Source organism: Leuresthes tenuis, unplaced genomic scaffold (genome assembly GCF_036924035.1).
Source record: "Leuresthes tenuis unplaced genomic scaffold, fLeuTen1.0.hap1 SCAF_1, whole genome shotgun sequence".
Taxonomy (NCBI): Eukaryota; Metazoa; Chordata; class Actinopteri; order Atheriniformes; family Atherinopsidae; genus Leuresthes; species Leuresthes tenuis.
This window is the reverse complement of record NW_027325355.1, coordinates 23,932,502-23,954,547: the sequence shown is the minus strand read 5'-3', so window position 1 is coordinate 23,954,547 and position 22,046 is coordinate 23,932,502. Positions and strand designations below refer to the sequence as shown.

The window sequence follows — 22,046 nt, the reverse complement described above, 5'->3', positions numbered from 1 at the left end:
GAAGAATCAGCTCAGGACTGTGCCAGTGTTTATATAAGTCCACACCATCCCATAGTTTCCCTTCTTGGGGGGTAGCTGCTGTACTAGTGAGCAGCGAATAACTAACAGGAAGTCTGGTGTTCAGTGTCTGACTGCAGGTGGATGAAGAGGGCAAAACTCTGCTAGAAGTGTTATTGCTGAGGCTTCAGCAGACAAGCAAGTTGTTAGAGTTGTTTGTACCGTTACAAAAGGCCGCATTCGAAGCAGTGGAAAGGCACAGAAGCCCGGCATACCAGGAATCTTAGTCCACACGGTATGAGGTGATTGAAAGCCTCATGATTTATATCCTGTGCCAGCATTTAAAATACAGGAACTCTGTGTCCGTCACTGAGGTTTTCAGGCATCAAGTCACTGTTTCTGCCAAAAAAACGTGGAAATTACCCCTCATTAGACCACAGTTGTTGTTTGTTGTGGCATGAATTAAACAAAGAAGTTGAGAAATCCTTTGTTCTGGAGTGAATCGGGGCTTAGAGGATGCAGCCTCTAAATAAGGCATTATCTGTCTTTATTTCACCAATACTTTAAGAAGAATGAATGAATGAACGTGTGCTATAGCTCTGTTAGCTCATAGCTGCTGTTATGTGGCTACTTGCAGCTATAGGAGAGCTAACGGAGGGATTTCTACACAGGCACTCTACTGGGACCACTTCATCCACACGCCCCCCTGCAGCACAGCTTATTTACTCCGGTAAGAACGTCCATCTTACTCAAAGTCGTCGTTCATGTTGTCAAAATCTGATAAATATCCTGCCATGTTGCACAAAACTATCAGCAGCAAACTCTGTGTGAAGTTAGCCGACTGCCACAGAGCACAGAGTGAATAAACTGTGCTGCAGGGGGGCGTGTGGATGCAGCCTCTAAATAATAAGCTGTAGTACATGTTCATTCATTCATTCTTCTTAAAGTATTGGTGAAATAAAGACAGATAATGCCTTATTTAGGCGGTGGATTCCCCAGTCAGTGCCTCAAGTTAGAAGTGTTTAAAGGGGAACTCTGGTATGAAGTGGTCCCAGTAGAGTGCCTGTGTAGAAATCCCTCCGTTAGCTCTCCTATAGCTGCAAGTAGCCACATAACAGCAGCTCTGAGCTAACAGAGCTATAGCACACGTTCATTCATTCATTCTTCTTAAAGTATTGGTGAAATAAAGACAGATAATGCCTTATTTAGAGGCTGCATCCTCTAAGCCCCGTTCACTCCGTTATATGGATCTCCAGTTATCTAAATATCTTCTGAAGGACGCCGACTTTCACCAAACTGTTCTCGGTGAGTAGATAAACGTATTTCATGCCAGAAATAAGGTTTAAAAATACCGGAGTTCCCCTTTAAGCTTAAGGTTTACCTTCTCCTGGATTCTATGGGAGGAAAAAGTTTGTTTCCCCAAAGTTTCTTTGTCTCTAAGAGTTAAAATCAGGCCTGTTGTCAATAGTTGTTGTCGTTCTACTTCTTTAAAGTTTTCCATTAACTCTGGAGTTGATACTTTTCCTTTCGCCTGTTTAAAAGTCGCTGATATTTTGGCCTCACTTTTAAAAGTTCTTGGTTTTGGTTTCAGGCAGAACGTCTACGACCACAGAACTCTACACTCTTCTTAAACTGGTCTCCGTGATTATTGGAGTTTGTTTCAGAAAGGTCCGACTGAGTTGAAAGCCTCCTGCTGAGCCTGGGCTGAAAATAGCACTTGAACACATCACAAAGATGACTCCCAGCGAGGACAAACCATCTCTCCATCTCTCCAGCTCACAAGGGGGCAGTAGTTCTGCAAAACAACCTGCAAGAAGCCAACAAGTCAGTGTTTTTTTTCTCTTACGACATAAAAGCGTAGCATGAGAACAAAGTCTGAGAAAACTTCGTTTGAATAAAAAAACACACTAAATGGGTCAAATAAGGGATCTTTTAGCAATGGGAAAGATTTCCCTAACATTAGCAGTGCAGAAGGTCCTTTACACACCAAAAAGACGGCTGCTGGCTTTGTGCATAATATAAGGCTCCTTCTGCTCCTCTGATCAGCCGAAAGTTTCTGCTCTGAAGGATTCTTGCATCTTTTAAGATGCAGCTTCAGCACTAAAAATATGAAGGCATCCGTGTCACTTCTTGTTTTTCTTACTCACAAGTGCCCCCTTTGGTTCTCCTAATTCTTCCCTGTGTCACTTTAGCGTGTTTCTCTTGCTCTTAGCTGAAGTTCAGATGGTTTTATTGATATTTGGGACTTGTTTTTTGCAGTAGAAAATAGAAGCACATGGAGAGTAATGATCGTAAGAGTAAATATTAGTCTGCACCAGTTATTCTGTTTTAGGATATTGAGCTTAATAATATGAGCATTGAGTGATTGCATCTTTGTGGAATCAATAGGCAGCAGATCCAGAGATGGAATATGAAGATAATAAGGGGCCATGAACACACACTGGAGGATTTATCCTGCAGCAGGTGCACCTTCTGGATATTTCTCTCTGACACACTTGGAGGTTTAGCTCGATTACACCCAAATGTTCACACATGGTGGCATGAATCACTGCTCTTAAAGACACGCTGATGGAAAGTTCCCGATGTTTCCGTGATCTCGGTGTCAGCGCTGTTATTTGTGACTCAGCATTACAGCATCACAAGCATAGAAAGGAGTGCTTGTCTGGAACACTGCATGCTATATTTAAGCAGTAGTTATAAAATCAAAATACTGTTAAAACCAAAACCAGAGTCACTATTTTCATCTGTGCTTCACCACCTTAAAATATCAATAAAGCCATGGCACCCCCCCCCCCCCTCCCCATTGCTTCGCCCTGCTGCTGCAAGAAGATTTCCATGCTCTGTCGACCCAAATCCAGCTTTGGAAAGCCTCGACTCCCACCTTTCCAATTCAGCTTTCTCAATAACCAACTCATCCTCCTCCTCATACTCCCACACAGCCTCATAATCCATAACAGTTCACTTTGCTGCTGTGTGATGACACCCGGCTGCATCTCCCACAGAAACCCGATGAGCTGAATAGCTGCTAGCTCTGGAAGTTCCAGGAGATTTTTTTTGTTTTTTTAAACTGACCATCCTTAGCTTCTGTTTTTACATCTTCTTCTTCACAGAACATCTCTTTCTGAAAGCTCTCATAGCATATTTCTGCTCTGACCTTTGCTGCTGCAACTAAACTCGGTCTTGAGGTGGACATCAAAGCCCCTTTATCTAGTTCTTTTTACATGTGGAAAACGCTCTGGTCTGCTAAGTAACTCCCAGAAGAATGAGCTGAAATCAGACAAAATAGTTCAATTTAACATTTTCATGGAGTTATTCCAGCCTCAATCACCTGTTTTTTGTCCTGTAGCTCACTTAATAACTTAGTTAGCACATAAAAAACCATAAGCCCGCTTTGTGTATATATTTATTTTATTTTTTTTAACCGATTCAGTTGTTGCCATGGAAACCCTGACCCTTTTGAAATGACTCAACAGCTGATTGCTTACTTTGAAGTTCCAGCCAGTGAAAGCAAGTAAAAAAAATGTTATTCGTGTGGCACCTTTCAAGATAAATATCACATAGCGCTTCGCATAAAAAGCTCAAACATAAAAGTGAACCAAAAAGCAAGTTTTAAAAAGGTGAGTTTTTAGCTGCAGAGTTTTCCAGAGTCTGGGGTCCACTGCTCTAAAAGCTCTGCCTCCTGTCGTCCTCAGGCTGCAGGCCCTGATCACATCACCCTCAGGGGCCTAATGGGCGACACACGGGTGTAAAAGTGCTCTGATGTGTCCATGCTGAGCGCTAAAAGTCCAACCCGGGACTTAAAGTGGACTCGGAAGTCGATGGGGTGACTTTTTGGACTTAGTTAGAAACCTCACAGCAGCGTTCTGAACTATTTTTACTCAAATAAGTGAACAAAGAACTACAAAAATCCAGATGTGATGAAATAAACGCAGAGCGGGTCACAATAGGACTTAAAATAAGTGAGCATCCAAAGTGAAAGCTGAGTGGAAAGTCACCCCCAAGGTTCCTGATAGATTTAACAAAAGAAGTAAGACGACACAGACACAAATCTTCTGTTTTCACTTCATTAAGTTGGAGAAAACTCTGATCTGTAGCTTAGAAACATCATGGGTCTTAAAAAGGAGACACAACTGAATGTCGTCTGCACAGCAGTGAGAGGAAATGTCCTTAAAGGGGCTCAAACTGTGCCGAAGAGGGAGCAGATACATCAGAAATGATAAAGGCCCTGAAACAGAACTTTGTGGCACACCGCAGGCAAGATACCAACCCAGTAACTCGGCTTATCGAGCATAAGAAGGGTCCAATACTGCACCACAGGGTAATAATACCACTGAGAGCCAATCGGAGGCTGAGTCACTCCACTGAGGAGGGTGGGACAAGCCAAAGTAACATCCAACAGGACATTTCAGAGGAATTTTACTTTAGTTGTCAGTCGTTTTCATGTTGTGGCTGATTGTTGCCCAGCGTGTTAATTATTGCATTTAAAGTGACTCTAATTCTGCGAATGTTAGACTTTTACATCTGTGTTACAGTTCATCCAAGTAGAGCACATGTAATTATTCATGTTAACATTATTATCAGTTCTTTGAGTTGCAGATGCACTGATGACAAAAGCCGCAGCAGCAGCAGCAGCAGCAGAGTATAAGCTGCACCATTAGGAGGAAAATGATTATTAGGGGAGGTATTTTCTTGGTGTTGTGATTGCAGGGTCATTATGCTCTCCCTAATGAAACAAACCAGCAGAGAGCCTCCATCTCGGCTGTAGCCGTTATCATCACCCTTCAGAGAATATAAAAAGGAAAACACTTCAGCAGCAGGCTAATTAAAACCAGAGAGGTCTGGATGAGGAGGCCAAACAACCCACACAGGTGGCGAGCACGCCGCTGTGTGTGTGTGAGGCGCTGTAGCGCGTCATGTTTATGCATGCCTGTGTGAGGAAGCAGTTCATGCTTTCTTTATTGTACGATGTGTGTGTTTGAGGCAGCAGCTTCTGTTAGTGTGTGTCTGTTCCAGAGGTGCACGATTGTTACAGGAGCTCTCCATTCATTTTAATGGCTGCAGCCTCTTCCACGGCTGCTGTCGTCTCACTCCGCTGCCTCCACCGCTGTCAGGAAGGACCCGGCTTTCATCTGACAGGACCCTGCTCAAATAGGCCGTTGGTGCTCCATAATTAGTTCAAATGTCGAAGCCGGTGAATTATTGATGATCGGGGACGAGCGGGGAGGAAGACATTTCACATCAACTGTGTCTCTTTTTTAAAGGACAGCTGGTGCTGTGAGGTTCCACCGCAGACGTGAATCTCTGGTGTCGGGGCCGCGAGAGAGAGATAAACTGGGGTAGTTAAGGGAATAATTACAGGGTAAAACTGTGAAACAATGTCTTGTTTTTCAGTCGGAGCAGCTGGTTGAAGAGAGTGCCAAAGTCTTTTTCGTTGCCTTGTAAAAGAAAAACAAAAAAACGGACACCTTAGCAGTGGTTGGACACAAAAAGTCAACCTCACCATGAAGACTGAGGCTAATTCATGCCCCTGCCAATCACTGCATATAATTGCACAAGCATGGTATAATAGCAGCTCAGGCCCAGTCATTTTTCCCCTCCGGCTCTATCTCAGGTACTTAAAGGGGTTTCCATCAGCTCCTGATTTTTCAAGAGAGACCTCTCAGACAGAGATGACAATGGACTTTCAGGGGCTTATAATTATGCCACTTTTCTGCACAATTTCCTGGGCATCATTTGCATTAAATCTCATATGAGTGGAAGTGCACCACATGCTGCTCTGCAGAGGCCTTTTGATCAGCTCCACAGCTGAAATTACCAAGTGCCCTGACACTTCCTGGAATGTCTCTGAGCCCACCACCGTCCCACAGTTATCTAAATCTGTTAATTAGATGGATCAAGTCCAACGTTTGTGTCGGTACGAGCTGACACGTGTGTGAGATTGTTGTGACTGAGGATCACAAAGTGTGAGCAGAGGCACCTCGGATTTATGCTGTGAAAACCGTCGTCCTTTTCTTTTTTTTTTTCCAAGGTTATTCAACACTGCGTCTTGTTTGCTTTTTCTTTTTCTTTTTTTTTTTATTTAATTCCTCTAAAAACAGAAAATGATGCTGAATGAGCTGCTGATGTGCCGCGGCTGACATAAAGAGCCACTACTGCCATCTAGTGGCCGGGAGGCGTTAAAACAGCTCTTAAACAGGGGCTTGAAAAAGGATGTTATTTTGTCTCGTACATCTATTCTTTAGAAAAACGTCTGCAATGCCTGATAGCATTCTGTCTCCTCTGATATCTATCTATTTCTGTATTTTGCTCCCTCCAGCAACACATTTCTCCTGTGGTAACCGGATAAAATCAGAGAAAAGACCATGACTTTTGATTTTTATGAGTTAATCACTCATTAACTTTTAATCTGCAGCCTCAGCTGCTGAAACAATCCCGTCGATGAAGATTTAGTTTGTGTGTGGGACCTTTCTTTGTGCACAGTATGTCCCTGTTCTTTGAGTTGTAATTAGGAGCTTGGATGGTGTTTTCCTTTCAGATGGCTCTTAATTCTGGGATTTGTTGCTCACAAAAGCAGCTCTCCCAGCTCTTCCTCTCTGCGGATTTTCGAGCAGTAGGCGTCTCTTATTCAGTTCGAGAGGCTGCTGAAAATAAATCATCACCCTCCCACCAGTATGCAAGCATGTCCAGATGGTTGAATTTTCACTGACGTCCTCCCGCTGAATTTCCCCATTGTCTTCCACGCTAAAATTAGAAGGTAATACTCGGTGAAAACGCTGCGTCTGCTCAGATTGAGCTGGTTAATTATCAAGAACTGGATCTATGTGCCACCCACAAATGAGCCATTGAGACTGTATTGTGCCAGAGGGGAGAGTCCAAAGCTAAACCTAAAAACCAAATGACCACACGGCAGTAATGAAAGACTTCTCTCCTTTCCCCTCTTGCACGAACAAAAAGTCATTTGGCTTATTAAAGTTATCAATTCAGTTGTAATTCAGCAGCAAAGAAGTCGAATTTCTAACCACCTCAGCATTCTATTAAAGGCCATACTGCAGCAGAAAATATGATAATTTGATGTAATCAGTGTTGTTTTCCAGTAGCCAGTTACAACCAATTAATCAATGCACTACAATGAGCAGACGGACGGCAAGAAACAACCATTTTGATGAGTTTTCTTAGGCGGCGTGTGACAAATGACTGGTTTATCTTCAAAAGCAGCAAGGGCTTAAATTCATTGGGGAATAAATCCACTGTTATGAGGTTTGGATTAAACCATCTGCATAACTTGGCAGTTCTTTTCATTTCCACATGCTCCGCGTGTGTCGAAAGCCAAAAAAATTAAGGGTTTAAACTTTTTCTTTTGCTGCACTTTTTTTTTTTAAAGCACGACAGCGAGCCAAAGCTATTCTAAGTGTTCTGTGCTGATTTATCATGGAAGATGAAGTTTAAAGAAAACGGGAAAGAGCGTAACATCGGTGGTGTGCAAATCGAAGCATTCTGAGACACTAGTTAGGGACATTTAGTGCAAAAGGATCAGCGTTTATTCGTGTTCATGCACTGAAAGGTGGAAAAAATGGACAACTGAGGACCAAAGGGATGGTTGTCGTTGGGTGTTCCAGCAGTTGTGAACTTCAGGGGATCAGGGGAAGGTTTTCCTTTGCAGTCCAATCCCACAAGAGCGCTATTGTAGCATAAGCCGCTAAAAATGGCTGAAAAGGAAAGGTGGGAAGAGGTCAAAAAGTTTAAAGTGTTAAGTTAGCCGTAAAAATGACCCACAATGTCAGTTCCGTCTCTCATCCTCGAGATTTGCAGGGAAAACATATTCGATCCATAGATCCCGCCAACTTCCATGCTAGCTTTGTTGTAACTTGGTTTCCTGGATTTTCAGACTGGATAAGGGATAGTGTTCATGCACTGAAAGGACCAAAGGGATGGTTGGACAAAAGAATATTTTGTTTTGGGTGTTCCAAGTATGCAGTGGTTAGAACTTCAGGGGATCAGGGGAAGGTTGTCCTTTGCAGTCCAATCCCACAAGAGCGCTATTGTAGCATAAGCCGCTAAAAATGGCTGAAAAGGAAAGGTGGGAAGAGGTCAAAGAGTTCAAAGTGTTAAGTTAGCCGTAAAAATTACCCTTGATCTCAGTTCCGTTTCTCATCCTCGAGATTTGCAGGGAAAACATGTCCGATCCATAGATGCCCATCCCGCCAACTTCCATGCTAGCTTTGTTGTAACTTGCTTTCCTGGATTTTCAGACAGGCTGGTGAGCCTTGGATAAGGGAACCTTTGGTATGCTACTTCTGTTCATACTGCTGCGTTAAAGCCAACTCTAAACATGCACAGCTAAAGCCCGGCAACAAAGAAGTTCTTATGTTAGCGTAGAGTCTGACTCATCCAGGTCACGGTACTCCTAGGAGCCTCAATCAGGGCAGCTGGACTTCTTCCAGCTCTCATCCGAAAGGCTTCTTCTGGACTGGAAGATGAAATGTCTTTAAGGACCAAGAAAACTCCAGTTGGTCTTTTTCAAGCTCCCAGGAAAGTACGTATGCCTCATGAGGTCAAGGACAGAAATCAGGCTGAAAGGGGAACTCCGGTATTTTTAAACCTGGACCTTATTTCTGGCATGAAATACGTTCATCTACTCACTGAGAACAGTTTGGTGAAAGTCGGCGTCCTTCAGAAGATATTTAGATAACTGGAGATCCATATAACGGAGAGAACGGGGCTTAGAGGATGCAGCCTCTAAATAAGGCATTATCTGTCTTTATTTCACCAATACTTTAAGAAGAATGAATGAATGAACGTGTGCTATAGCTCTGTTAGCTCATAGCTGCTGTGTTGTTGTTATTGGCGGCTATCAGGGGGCTTATAGAGGCTTTCTACACACTCTGCTACTGGAATGATGTCATCGACGCCCTGCAGCACAGTTTATTCACTCCGTGCTCTGTGACAGTCGGCTAACTTCACACAGAGTTTGCTGCTGATAGTTTTGTGCAACATGGCAGGATATTTATCAGATTTTGACAACATGAACGAAGACTTTGAGTAAGATGGACGTTCTTACCATCTTTATTTCACCAATACTTTAAGAAGAATGAATGAATGAACGTGTGCTATAGCTCTGTTAGCTCATAGCTGCTGTTATGTGGCTACTTGCAGCTATAGGAGAGCTAACGGAGGGATTTCTACACAGGCACTCTCCTGGGACCACTTCATTGGGAGTTCCCCTTTAACAAATCTGCGCTGCGCCCTATGGTCGGCTTGGCAGATCTAAAGCAGTCGTTCCCATGTTTCGGAGGAGTTGGGGGACACAAAGACCCTGTTCTAGACCTCCTTTGTGGCAGCGGTGGACCCCATAAATGAAGAAGGCCATCAAGTTAAGAGGGTCAGACTCAGTTTTAGTGGCTCCTGCTGCTGAAGCAAACTAATCAACCACGACTGGCGGTATTGTTGGTCTTTGGAAAAAGAAAAGCACATCTTGTGGTTTCCATCCAGGACATAAACATAAAGCATTTCTGGGAAGAACAACATTCAGCCGGTAACACTCATCTGATAAATGCTAAATCAGGGAACTGGAAGGAGGTTAAAATGACAGTTTAGCCTCAGACTGAATGTGGTGGACCAGTTTAGGACTTTTCCACACTGTGCCGTGTTCTTTTTGTGGCCCTTGAGCTTTCAGTAGCTATTTCAAGGTCCTCTTTAGCTCATTAATTATGAGCTTGTCTGACTGCTTCAGACGCACAACGACCTTAAGCTGTGTCATTTCTATCTGTTACAGAAGCAGCCAGTGAGCACATCCAAGACAGTCTGCACCACAACTGAGCGCACGAGAATGAAAGCAACAGCCAAGAAGAAGCAGTTTTACCGAATATTGAACCGAGACTCTTAGAAAAATCTTCTGTAACGACGAACAGAACAAGCTAACAGGTTTGAACGTTCAGCGTAAACAGAGCTCCTCTCCTGCTGTATCTGCGACAGATGAACAGTTGGCGTGGAGCTGAGACGCAGATTTACAGATGGATTATGGGATGTATTGCGGTTTCCTTTAAACAATCCTGTGAGATGATCTTGTGCCAGAAAATCAGAACAATTTCTAAATCCCAAACTACACTGCAAACTGCCCGTGGAACATTTAAAAACTACATGGGTCAGAGCTACAAGGTGATAAAACTGAAGATGATTAGGGCCCATAGTTATCAAGTGTTTCTGAGTTAATCCTAGAAATCAGACTGAAAAATGGCCTTTTTCTTTTTTACACTTCAGTAGTTAAATGTCTGTAAATATAATTAAAGTTTTCTATACTTCTATAGTTCTTTAAAACAATTAAATTCAGCAAGTAACTCGAGTGAATTGTGTGCCAAATACTGATTTATATGATGCATAAATCAATCATTTTTACTTAATACGTTTTACTCCTTGTTTACATCATTTTGATGCCCTCACAGCTGGGATAAAGGTCAAATAAATAGCATGAAAATACCTTTTAGTCCCACAATCTGCATGGATCCCTTCCCTTCACTTTTAATTAATTAGCTTATTATCTAACTGGACTGATGATTTAGTTTACTAAATGAGTTTACTTTCTCTTTAAAGGGCCTTGAGCTTACTTCTGTTCTTCTGCTCCTAATCGATCCATTCATTTGTTCATCTTTTTTATCTCAATTTTGTTGTCTATCTACGACTGTATCAGGGGTTAATGAAGTATTATTGGATTAAACTGATCGCATATTAGTTTTTATCCTTTTACGGTCCACTCTGGGGAATTCTTGCATTCTTTGACACTTTATAGTAAAAGTATTGGCATAGCATCTACTTTCTTTCAGCACAGCAAACCCAAACAGTGCCAGAGATGGTTTACTTCCATAAATCTTTGGTAAGATACAGAAGATTAGGACATTAAAGGGTTAAAGTCTCCTGACGGTGTCGTCTGTACTGTTTTATGGTAACTTTTTGTGGGAATTAGTTCACATCTGGCCCCCAGTTGGTGGCATTTACCCTCACCAGGATGTGCAAACACCTGTAAAGGTGGCTGTAAGAGCAGAAATAGCATTAATATCTCCACCCAGTTTCAGTGGAAGAACAAACTAACTCATTTATCATTAAATGTATATTTTTAAAAAAAGGCAAGCAAAAAAACTGATTTGGCCCAGATTTGGCTGGCTAACGTTAGCTGCTTCAGGCACATTAACAGCTAGCTGGCTAACGTTAGCTGCTTCAGGCACATTAACAGCTAGCTGGCTAACGTTAGCTGCTTCAGGCACATTAACAGCTAGCTGGTTTACGTTAGCTGCTTCAGGCACATTAACAGCTAGCTGGCTAACGTTAGCTGCTTCAGGCACATTAACAGCTAGCTGGCTAACGTTAGCTGCTTCAGGCACATTAACAGCTAGCTGGCTAACGTTAGCTGCTTCAGGCACATTAACAGCTAGCTGGTTTACGTTAGCTGCTTCAGGCACATTAACAGCTAGCTGGCTAACGTTAGCTGCTTCAGGCACATTAACAGCTAGCTGGCTAACGTTAGCTGGCCGAAAGCACGAGGGTCGATAAACATCCCCAACTGTAAATATCGACCCCAGCGGCTGAACTTCAGGTCTGTCTGACATCTGAGAACAAAAAATAAATAAAAATCACTTTTATATCTTTTTATTTGGGCTCCAATACATAAATCAAGGATATGTTCATCAAAACACAGTCTGCTTTGGATCGCATAATACAATGGAGTTAAGTTTGGACTGATGCAATAACCGAACTACAGTCCTATATACACAGTCTTAATTTTAGAGATCTGTATTTTCTGATAGCGAATAACATTTATCATACTGAGCAGCGACTGACTAGGTACAATCACAAGGCCATTTCGCAAATTTAGCCGCTATATCTTAGATGCACTTTCACAGCAGATGTAACGTAATCGTCAGCTCTATGATGAGTGTGCACGTGTTCAGGCATGGCCCTGGAAGTCCAAATGGAGTCAGCCTCACATTTGTAATTGATCTGAACTGTTAGAGAAGCAGCCCATATTTCCTAAGTCAGGACGAGGCGACACATCTCCACAGAAACGGGTCACAAACCCAAACAGAACATCCGTTTTCCTTCCTTCCTTCTTTCTTTTTTTTCTTATCAAAAAAGTTCGAGACCTGAGATTTTTAGTGGAACAATATGTTGAAACAAAAATAGAATAAAATAAGTGTAAACTGTCACAATGGCTGCGAACACTAGCTATGTCTTTCCCTTTTGTGACTTGACAACATGCACGTTAAAATCAATGTCAGCTCGCATTTAAAACATTTAAAGTCACATTTCTTTTTCAGCCACATTCCTAAAACTTTGTTGGTTTTTTCTCTGTGTGTGTGTTTAAGGTCGCAGCGCACACACACACCTCTATGCGTTTAAATTTACATTAGAGAGATCATCAAGAATCAGTGTGTAGACACGACTGAGGGCGATGCAGGATTCTGATAACTTAAGACAAATAAATTCACTTTTAAATTCTATAAAACGTGGTAATACCTTATCCTAGACAACACTAGGGACTCGGAGAGTTACAAGTTCATTCCTTGGGCACTTAGTAAAGAGTCCAGCATGTCGAAAGTGTTTTTGTAGTCGGTGTGCTGGCCGTTGGGCATCAGCACGCCGTTTGTTCCGTCGTGGCCGTGGTGCTCCATCATCCTCTGGGCGGTATCTGACGAGTAGTGAGACGAGCTCAGGCCTCCTTTGGAGGACCTGCTCTTGGATGAGTGGTGGTGGTGGTTGTGGTTCCCGGCGTCGGAGTGCGGCCTCTTCCGAGAGGAGCCGGAGGAGCTCCCGTCGTTATAGTGGCTGCTGGGGGCGCGAACCGATAAGGAGGCGCTGTTTCCGCTGAGGGAGTTCGAGTGCGAGTGGCCGTGTTTTGAGTGGCGGTGGCCACTGTGCTCTTTGTGCTTGTCTTTGCCGGCTTGTTCTGAGCCGCCGTGACGCTCCGACGAAACTTTGATTCGCATCTTCAGCTCCTCGCTGGTGGCAGAGCCGTTCTCGGTGTAGGCAGGAAGCCGGGGCTTCTTCGAGCCGGACTTCTCCCGCCTGCCTTCGCCCGATTGGCCGGCCTGCTGCAGCTGGGAGCGTTTCTTGTGGTGGTGAGACGAGACCGGCGGGGGGGCGTAAACGTCGGCGCTCATCTCCTCCTTCTGCAAGGCCTGCTCTGCCGATTGTTTCTCTCTGTACTTTTCAAGAGTCAAGACCTTCTGCGGCCGCGAAAGCGCCGCGGCGTTCGCGCCGAGCTGCTGGGGATCGCCGCTCGACCCACCCGCAGCTTTGTGTTTGTGTTTGACCAGCGTGAAGTCCGAGTGGGGGGGCTGGGAGTACTGGTCGTAGCCACAACTCTTGGATTGGTCGCTGAGGGGCTGGTACAGGTTGTAGGGGGCTGTGATGGCGTTCAGGGTGGGCATGTCTGTGGAGTCTGACGACGAGGTGGAAGGGAAGAAGGAGTTGGTGACGCCAGGAAGGCTGTCCAAGGACGTCCCCTGGAAGGCAGCGTCCACAGCCGAGCCCTCCGTCTTTGGTTTCTTAGCCGCTTGAATGGCCTACAAAACAAAACGTTTGGACGTGAACGACGTGAACAGTGACAGCTACCACAGGACAAACCGAGTGAGAGCGTTCAGGACGTACCCTCCAGTTTCGTATCCTCTTCAGCTTGCTGGGCGTCCTCTCCAAGATCTGAAGAAACTCGTGGGTGAGCTCTGAAAGCAGCGACAAACGGTAAGAAGGCTGACAGGAAAACCAGGGTTCCTGCAGGTTTCTTAAAGTCAAATTCAAGTCTTTTATGTAAAAACTTTCACAGACCTACCGGCAAAGAATTCTTTTTTAAAAATTTGTTCATTTATTTCTCAAACAAATGTTAAAATGTGGACAAAAAAAAGAAAGTTTCAGCAGGCCACAAAAGTTTGACTGACATAGTTCAGTTCTTTTTTAACATCGGTTACATCAGCTAGCTACTTATTCCATGCTGGGAGTAGAGATTTTCCACTCTAGTTGCAGTCGTAGCTGGGGGGGGGGCTGTAGCGCTAGCAGTTAGCTGGTTTACGTTAGCTGCTGCTTCAGGCACATTAACAGCTAGCTGGTTTACGTTAGCTGCTTCAGGCACATTAACAGCTAGCTGGTTTACGTTAGCTGCTTCAGGCACATTAACAGCTAGCTGGTTTACGTTAGCTGCTTCAGGCACATTAACAGCTAGCTGGCTAACGTTAGCTGCTTCAGGCACATTAACAGCTAGCTGGTTTACGTTAGCTGCTTTAGGCACATTAACAGCTAGCTGGCTAACGTTAGCTGCTTCAGGCACATTAACAGCTAGCTGGTTTACGTTAGCTGCTTCAGGCACATTAACAGCTAGCTGGTTTACGTTAGCTGCTTCAGGCACATTAACAGCTAGCTGGCTAACGTTAGCTGCTTCAGGCATATTAACAGCTAGCTGGTTTACGTTAGCTGCTTCAGGCACATTAACAGCTAGGATTACTTGGTATGAGACTCTAAAGCCTTCATGCCCATGGTAACAAGCTGAATGTTTTTTTTTTTTTTGCATACAGTGCAAAAAGCCTAGAATAAATTGTTGTCCACCGGTTTTAACCAGTGATAAAATGCTTGCATTTCTCGCCAAGCGTCATTAAACTTACAATTCTCTCCATAAAACATGAAATGGGTAAACTAACGTTAAAAACAAAGTTCTTGTGTTGCTTTTCTGCTTGATGGCCCGTGCTGTCGCAAAGTGTTCTCAATTATTAGCTCCACCACTCTTTATTCAGGCTTTATTTAATCAAAATAATAGTGTGGTGGACAAATTAAACTTTTGAGGAGAATGCGATACGGAGAAGTTACATATTGCACAAGTTTTAAGACTCAAAAATGAAAAAATTCAAGCCATCTCTGCTGTTCTTTTGCTAATCCAGTGTATTTCTCTCACCATCCAGCAGCTGGAGCGTCACTGTGCGGTCCACATACTCCCACCAGTGTTTTCCATCTGTAGACACCGGGATCTCCCAGTTGGACCACTTACAGGCCAGGTGGATGCAGACGCATGCGACGACTGTGGGCCTGTACTGCAGGCAGAAGGTGGTGAGGTGCAAACTGCAGGAAGAGATAAGAAACACCACAGAGATGCATCTGTCAGCTCAGGGGACTTTACACCCACAAAAACACCGTTTTATAAAGCAACTATGATGTAGAGCCCATTTCAGAGCAACACTGAGTCAGTTTCACATTTCCACATCACATTCACACAACCTTACCTCTCTAGAACTGTAACATCTAAGAAAACTGTTCCTATGTCATGTTCCTCAATGTCTCAGCGACACATACAAGGAGATACCGAAGCAGCGAGGCCACGTTTTGTTTTTGATTTCAATGCTCAGAAAGGGAAATTTACAGAACAATGTTTCTCAATCTCTTAATGAGACGCCAACAACAAAACTTTGCATGTGAGCCATGAAATTAGCCATGAGCGCTCGCTTTGCCTGATCACCAAACTTCATGTAAAGCCTTTAACTCAGAGACTGAGAAACACTGACGTGGGCGAGCTGAAAGTCTTCCAGAGTTAATTTCCCCTCCATCCCAAATCCCAAACTACACTGCAAACTGCCCGTGGAACATTAAAAACTACAACATGGGTCAGAGCTACAAGGTGATAAAACTGAAGATAATCAGGGCCCATAATTATCAAGTGTTTCTGAGTTAATCCTAGAAATCAGACTGAAAAAAGGCCTTTTTTTTACACTTCAGTAGTGAAATATGTCTGTAAATATAATTAAAGTTTTCTATACTTCTATAGTTCTTTAAAACAATTAAATTCAGCAAGTAACTCGAGTGAATTGTGTGCCAAATACTGATTTATATGATGCATAAATCAATCATTTTTACTTAATACGTTTTACTCCCTTACAGCTGGGATAAAGGTCGAATAAATAGCATGAAAATACCTTTTAGTCCCACAATCTGCATGGAAGAGAAGGTTCAATAGTTCCCTTCACTTTTAATTAATTAGCTTATTATCTAACTGGACTGATGATGAACGCGTTTACTTTCTCTTTAAAGGGCCTTGAGCTTACTTCTGTTGGGAATTAGCGCTGCATAAATTAACCGAGTTGCTCCCAATCAATCGATCCATTCATTTGTTCATCAGCTTTTTTATCTAAATGTTGTTGTATATCTACGACTGTATCAGGGGTTAATGAAGTATTATTGGATTAAACTGACCACAGTAAAAGCTCCATTTATCGTGCGACTGAATGTTTTGGTTAAACTTCTTGTGTGGAGGCTGATCAAAAGAAAGATGATGTCATCGATCTTTGTCCTGTTAGGGCGGAGCTTCTGCTTTATACTCAGTGGGACGGGAAATGCACGGCAGAGCAACGTTTTACGGTGATTAAATGTGTAACTATTGACACGTATCAGTTAAACAAGTAAACTCGTCGGTAACGTGTTAATTTCTTTAACAGGAGGTGCAGTTTAAATTTAAACTGCACCTCCAACATGATGCATGTGCAGCTCCTGCAGCTTCTAACATTTCAAAGTAAACTGGAATTAAATCAGAAGCAACTTCTCTAATTATTCAGAAACTGAGCCACAGAGAGCTGTGAGAAGCACCTGCAGCTAACGCAGGTGTCTCCAGCAGTCCCACAACAACTGTGGCCAGCTTTCAGCTCTGCCAGAGTTCCTCTCAAAGGGACATTAACAGCGGTTATGATGTCATCAATACCACGGGTGAGATCATCCAGGTTCAGCTTTAAGCATTGAGTCTGATTTGATGTGTAAATATAAGCATAATTAGCAATAAATTAGCCTTTTCAGAAAGTTAGTACCAGAGGTTTTAACTTTGTTACTCGACACGGTTGATAAATACAGGCCCCAAAGTCCAAGTCCACAAAAATACATTAAATCTGATATATTAGCATTTATAGCAACTTTAAATGTTGATATTCTGCAGCGTTTCCTCGACACGAACATAAGTCAGTGACACACATACATTCACGACTTATTTCTTCAAATGTTCGGTGAAAAACACGCCAACTTCCTCTGGGAAAAAAGACGAATTACTCAATAACTCAGTTTGCAGTATACTTTGGCGTTTCACTGTTAGCTCCTCTGGGGTGAAAAATATACAAAAAAAGAAAAACAATAAAGGAACTGTGAACTGTACTTACCAAGAAACTCTATAAGTTTAAGAATCTTTAGCGGCAATCTATATTCAGGCTACCATTTGAGTTTTTGCTTTTAGACATGTGCACTCGGTACCAAACAACCTGGAGAGGTAAACAGCACCACTACACTCCACATTGTGCATTCAACCCCTATGTGCCAACACAGAGCCCTTGTACAATACACCGCACACAGCAGCCCGGCCGGTACTTCCCAACGTAGGGGTTCCCAGGATCCAAGCGCCAACAGGGCGTTGGACACAGGAAGGGGGACCCTGCAGGACAGGAAGCTATAGTGTGCCATTACAGTGCAATAATGGGAACAGGATAATAACCTGTTGGTAGCCATGAAATAGGAAGTCTGTGCCAAATCCTTGCTTGCTGTAAAAGAAAAAGAAGATTTGTTTTAGAGCTCATTTGATAACTGTTTAGCAGCATTAAAATAAAATTAAAATAAAAAAAAAAACATGAATGTGACTTTAAATTATGTAGCTGAGAGTGAGATGCTTGGTTCCAAAATGGGATCTGCACTAGGAAAAGGTCACTTTCATAAAAAAGTTAAGCTTTTAAAGAAGGAAAAGCAGAGTAGATCCATTATATTAGACTGATGGAATGTTAAAGAATAGATCCTCTGAGAGTAAAGCCTAATAAAAGCTCAGAAGAAAAAGGGAATACCTCGCACTAGCTGGGAACATCTCACAACATCTGTGTGAGGATGATCAACTGTTATTTCAAAACCTGCAATCAAAATGTTGACGATCAGTCAATGAAACGAACACACACACAAAAACACACTGTGGGTTAGACTTGTTTAAAGGACAACTAAGAGAGATGCTGTCTTACATGAGGAAATGAGGAGGAAATGTAAACATACAACCAAAGCACATGTATCCTCATGCAAAAGCTACAGCTGAGAGCAGAAACCACTTCAATCTGACACAGAAAAAACGACATGCAGGATGTGCAGTGCTTCGGCTGTAAAGTGCTCACCCAGCGTTTGCAGCACTATTGTTTCCAGCGCTACCAGCTCTTGTGCCTGCAGCTGGAATGCCTGAAAAAGATCAGGTGATGGAGAATTAAAAGTGTGCTTCCCAACAACCTCAAACAAATGATTCAATGTCTGAAAATCAAAGCAGCTCCAGAGGATGCAAATGGCGGAGAAGTCATTTGAAAAGTGCCTTTAAAGAGCATTTATCCACATTTGTTTGGCACTCCTTTGCTTCTCTCACACGGCGTCTGTTACGTAACTCGGTTCGTTGTCATGTTAGCAAATATTTCCGCGATAAATCGACCCGAGCGGATCTGAAACGTGTCGATGATTCATACGTAAAGCTGTCGAGGATAATCAAGTGTTAATTCTGTCCAAATCAAAGTTCCCACAGTAGATCAGCATCTTAAACCCCCACAGAAGAGCAGGAGGAAGTCGAGTTGCTGTGATCCGATGGATAACAGGGATACACACAACCTTATGGGACAGCACCTCTTCCCAGGCGTGGAATCATGTAATCATTCAGGTCATCAACATCTCCAACATGTCCTCCTGCTCCACGTCACCTTTGTCTGCGCCTGTGTGTTGTTTTTCTGAAAAGAAACCGATCTGGGCGTTTGCTTTCCCAACATACAGCCTGCATGGTTACAAATATCTGGGCTGCAGAGCGACCAGGTGAGGATGACTAAAGCTGCGCCTCACAGCCAATCAATGAACTCCCTTTAAGGACGTGGCTGAACAGGAAGCTCCGGACGCTCTGTGGTGCTTTGACCAAAGCATGTTGCAAACAGTTCATCAAAAGCAAAGGAAACTGTGTTTATCTGCGCTAACTTAGTCTTCCTCCCTTAAGCCAAATAGGTCAGACGAGGCACGTCATTTAAATAAGCAAATTCATTATTTTTACCCAAATCTCCTTCAACAAAACCCTGACACTAACGAGGTGTCTTCTGCTCGTCTCCTCGAACCTTCTGTGGTGTCGCAGTCTATCGTTTTCACCTGATACAGCAGAATCAGAAGCTAATTAAACACAAAACCATCAACCGAGCTCCCGCTGTCATCGTTTCACTTTCCTCCAGCAAAGAAAACGTCTTTATTGATTTCTGAATCCAAACAAATATTTCCTCCAGCTGATCCTACAACTATTTCACCAGAACACGAACCCTGCCAGATCCGCAGCTCTTCTCCTGTTTACTAAATGTTTGATTCACCAAACTGTATCCACAACAGCTTTCAGAGGCGAGGAACGAGTCCAACTTTAAAAAGTACATAACATCCAAGAAAATCTCAATAAAAAAAAGGCCACCAACACATTCTGGGAAGTGGACACCGAGTTGGCAGCTGCAGCGCTGAGCAGCAAACAAATGAGTGACAGGAAGAGAACGTCCAACATAAACAAAGTGTCGTAGGAAGAAGAGTGAGAAAGTCGAGGGAAGAAGATGGAACTTATGAATAGCTTTTAATCCCCATTAAACCCTTAAAGAGTGGCCCAGAGATGCTGACCCGGTGTGTTTTCCTATCTTTGGTGTTCGTGCCTAAGCTCAGGAGGTAAAAATCTGTTCACCCTCATGTAGGGTTGACAGATGGATCGGTACGGGAGTTACTGACCTTTATGCTGCCAAACTGTGTCAACACATCATTCACACAAATGTATGTGGAGTCGCACCTGTCAGGCAGCCTGGGTGTGTTTCTGCAGCTGCTGTCAAAGTCCAGCTCAGCGACACAAACTAATGTGCTTATATGTCAGATTTTGAGAATAAGCGATGGATAGAGATTGACGCAGCTCTCAGATTAGCATCTGTTAGCTCCACAGGGGCTAAAGTATTTCCAACAAACAAATTAAAGCCAAAGACTGGTCTCATTGGTAAGCCATGTTCTGTATTTCCTCCACGTGGCTGGAAAACAGCAAGAAGTTTTCCTGTTTTTGTTTTTTTTTTGCCATTGCGATCATGCGAAGCGCAGCTGCTTTTTGTCACAACGTCTGACTGTAATTATATATCCGAATATAACAAAACATGAGCATCAACAGAGTACAGGGCGAATCGGCTGCATGCACCCGACCTCGACTGTGGGAGAAAAGTAGGCTGAACAAAGCTGAAACGGGGTGGCGCTTTACTTTTCAGGCTCCTCTCATCGTTTTTAAGACAAACAGGTCGATTTACTGACCTGTTTGTGTGCTACCTGCTTAAATATGTTCCTTTTGTGTAGTTTTATTTTCATGTAAATGTAAAAGCTTGGTGTGAAAAGCCTGTCCAACGGGTCTCCTTTCAGCTTCTCGGATGCTCTTGGTTTGGATCACCATTTCTAAAAGCTAAATGAATAATTTGGCTATTTAAATTTCAAGAAACTGTCCCCACAGAAAGAAATAACTGATCCACAACCAAGTGATTTTAAATGACAAAATCAGAGGTGATTCAATCTCAAACCCACAGTAAATCTTTGTTAAATCAACATGCTTGTGGGGAGGATTTACAAACCACTGCTTCACATGTAACAGCACATGATCCCACAGAAAAAGATACACAAAGTTCATCTCTAATGCAACACAGTCCATCTGCAAGGAACAATATCCCATCACATCCAGGACGAATCCTAATCCTGTGAAAACCCAAATCAATTCTTTGATCGTTAACACTTACACTGCTTTTAGTGTCTAGGGCTGGCTCTTGTGGATTAATGAAGGCATGGGCAATTTTAATGACGTGCTCCAGCTTCCTGGGCTGCTCTTCAACTTTAGCTGCCAGGAACAACGTGGTCTGGGAAATAATCTATAGGGAGGGGCGCGAAAGAAGAAAAAAAACAAATCAGTTACGCACAAAAAGTGCCACCGTGAATTGTTACATGACAAAAAAGTGTAAAGTACTTACATTTCTGTGGAATTTGGTGAAGGAGTGGATCATATAAAACCTATGCATATAAACTATAGCGGTGTTGATAATTAGTTGAGACCTGGACAAGTAGTTAAGGACAGTACATGAGGTGAAACACACTGTTTTAGATGTATATCACATAACACTGACACGGAGTAAACGGCTAGCAACGCGAACGCAGAAAACCGGTTGTAATATCAGGTCCTTAAATCCAATTTACCGGTGATTTACGAGTCAGTTTATGACGTATTTTTTTAGGATTATAACACATGTACGAACAGTGTGAGTAATCGCTTATCGTTGTGATCAGGAGACACAAAGCTAACAATAGAATCTGCAGTCTAAACAGACCAAACAATAGCTAAGCTAGCAAGCGGGCCTGAACACCTAAAACAGGAGGCAAACATCCGAGTTATCCCAGTTATATTAACCGTTTTTAAAAGGGAACTCTGTGTAAGGCACTGAAAAGCTTAAAGTAACATAAATACTGAGGTTTAGTTTAAAATTAGCCCCGCAGTTACAGCCCGCATGAAGCTAACGCTAACAGCAGCTAGCCCGTGTACCGGCTAGCCTCTGCGGTTCAGGGAGGATACACGTTGAGTCTCTGGCCGATATCTTGGATTAAGTTGGCGGCCTGCTGCCTGTAAGAGAGCTCCCTGTCGGCCTCTATTCCGCAGCGTCGAGACGGGGTGTTTTCGAGCTGCTCCCGGGTAAAGAGCCATTTCGTAGATGGTCCCCGGTGCACCGCCATTACGCTCCCACAGCCAAGCCCGACGGCGTTAGCTCCGGGAGGGAGTGGGGCGATGGGGGCACCGGAAGAACGAAATGAAAAGCCGAGTCTGAAACCGGTAGTTCGTTTTCTGAACAGCGCCACCAGCGGCCGGTGGTGCGACTTGTTATTACTACTTTTTAAATTTTAAACTTTCTTTTTTCTTTTCTTTTCTTTCATTAATACATACACAAAAAAAATCAGAAACAGACCCAGGAGGTGAAGGGCATAAATAAAGCTATTTGACTACTTTTTTTCTTTCGTTAAAG

General features: G+C 43.2%; 4 protein-coding genes and 1 long non-coding RNA gene across 6 annotated transcripts in view; 2 read left to right on the top strand and 3 right to left on the bottom strand.

Moving 5' to 3' along the window:
- The window catches only part of zranb3 (zinc finger, RAN-binding domain containing 3), a 122,206-nt gene extending 111,974 nt beyond the window's left edge, over positions 1-10,232 (top strand). The window contains exon 23 of the mRNA XM_072370483.1: positions 9,770-10,232. The gene's annotated coding sequence lies outside the window, so the exon portion shown is untranslated. The remainder of the gene's footprint in view (positions 1-9,769) is intronic.
- The window catches only part of r3hdm1 (R3H domain containing 1), a 367,959-nt gene that overhangs the window by 151,177 nt on the left and 194,736 nt on the right, over positions 1-22,046 (bottom strand). The gene's annotated exons all lie outside the window — the stretch shown is intronic.
- The window catches only part of LOC140276318 (uncharacterized), a 195,955-nt gene that overhangs the window by 131,565 nt on the left and 42,344 nt on the right, over positions 1-22,046 (top strand). The gene's annotated exons all lie outside the window — the stretch shown is intronic.
- On the bottom strand, positions 11,619-15,229 carry LOC140295919 (uncharacterized). The gene is made up of 4 exons (XM_072379689.1): positions 15,220-15,229; positions 14,924-15,130; positions 13,636-13,706; positions 11,619-13,550 (listed from the first exon to the last, which is right to left on the bottom strand). Exons 1-4 carry the CDS (start codon positions 15,227-15,229, stop codon positions 12,534-12,536), a joined length of 1,305 nt encoding a protein of 434 aa, XP_072235790.1. The 3' UTR covers positions 11,619-12,533.
- Positions 14,999-21,811, bottom strand: LOC140274934 (cyclin-T2-like). Of its 2 annotated transcripts, XR_011908383.1 has the most exons (7): positions 21,602-21,811; positions 21,006-21,087; positions 20,778-20,906; positions 18,144-18,204; positions 17,829-17,891; positions 17,160-17,534; positions 14,999-15,087 (listed from the first exon to the last, which is right to left on the bottom strand). XR_011908383.1 is itself a non-coding variant. In XM_072370349.1 (6 exons), the coding sequence occupies exons 1-6, from the start codon at positions 21,757-21,759 to the stop codon at positions 17,230-17,232; spliced, it is 798 nt and encodes a 265-aa protein (XP_072226450.1). In that variant the 5' UTR covers positions 21,760-21,811; the 3' UTR covers positions 16,478-17,229. The 2 variants fall into 2 exon arrangements, 1 of the variants encoding a protein (XP_072226450.1); XM_072370349.1 differs by lacking the exon at positions 14,999-15,087 and having other exon boundaries at positions 16,478-17,534.

Excerpts from the sequence above, each read along its gene's own strand:
- LOC140295919 (XM_072379689.1), bottom strand. Across the intron at positions 13,707-14,923 it reads GACGCTCCAGCTGCTGGATG|AGCTCACCCACGAGTTTCTT; the intron begins GTGAGAGAAATA and ends CGCTGCTTTCAG. Across the intron at positions 13,551-13,635 it reads AGAGGATACGAAACTGGAGG|GCCATTCAAGCGGCTAAGAA; the intron begins GTACGTCCTGAA and ends TTTGTTTTGTAG.
- LOC140274934 (XM_072370349.1), bottom strand. The coding sequence starts at position 21,759 with ATGGCGGTGCACCGGGGACCATCTACGAAATGGCTCTTTACCCGGGAG. Across the intron at positions 20,907-21,005 it reads TCACCAAATTCCACAGAAAT|ATTATTTCCCAGACCACGTT; the intron begins GTAAGTACTTTA and ends CCCTCCCTATAG. Across the intron at positions 17,892-18,143 it reads AATAGTGCTGCAAACGCTGG|GTTTTGAAATAACAGTTGAT; the intron begins GTGAGCACTTTA and ends TTTTGATTGCAG.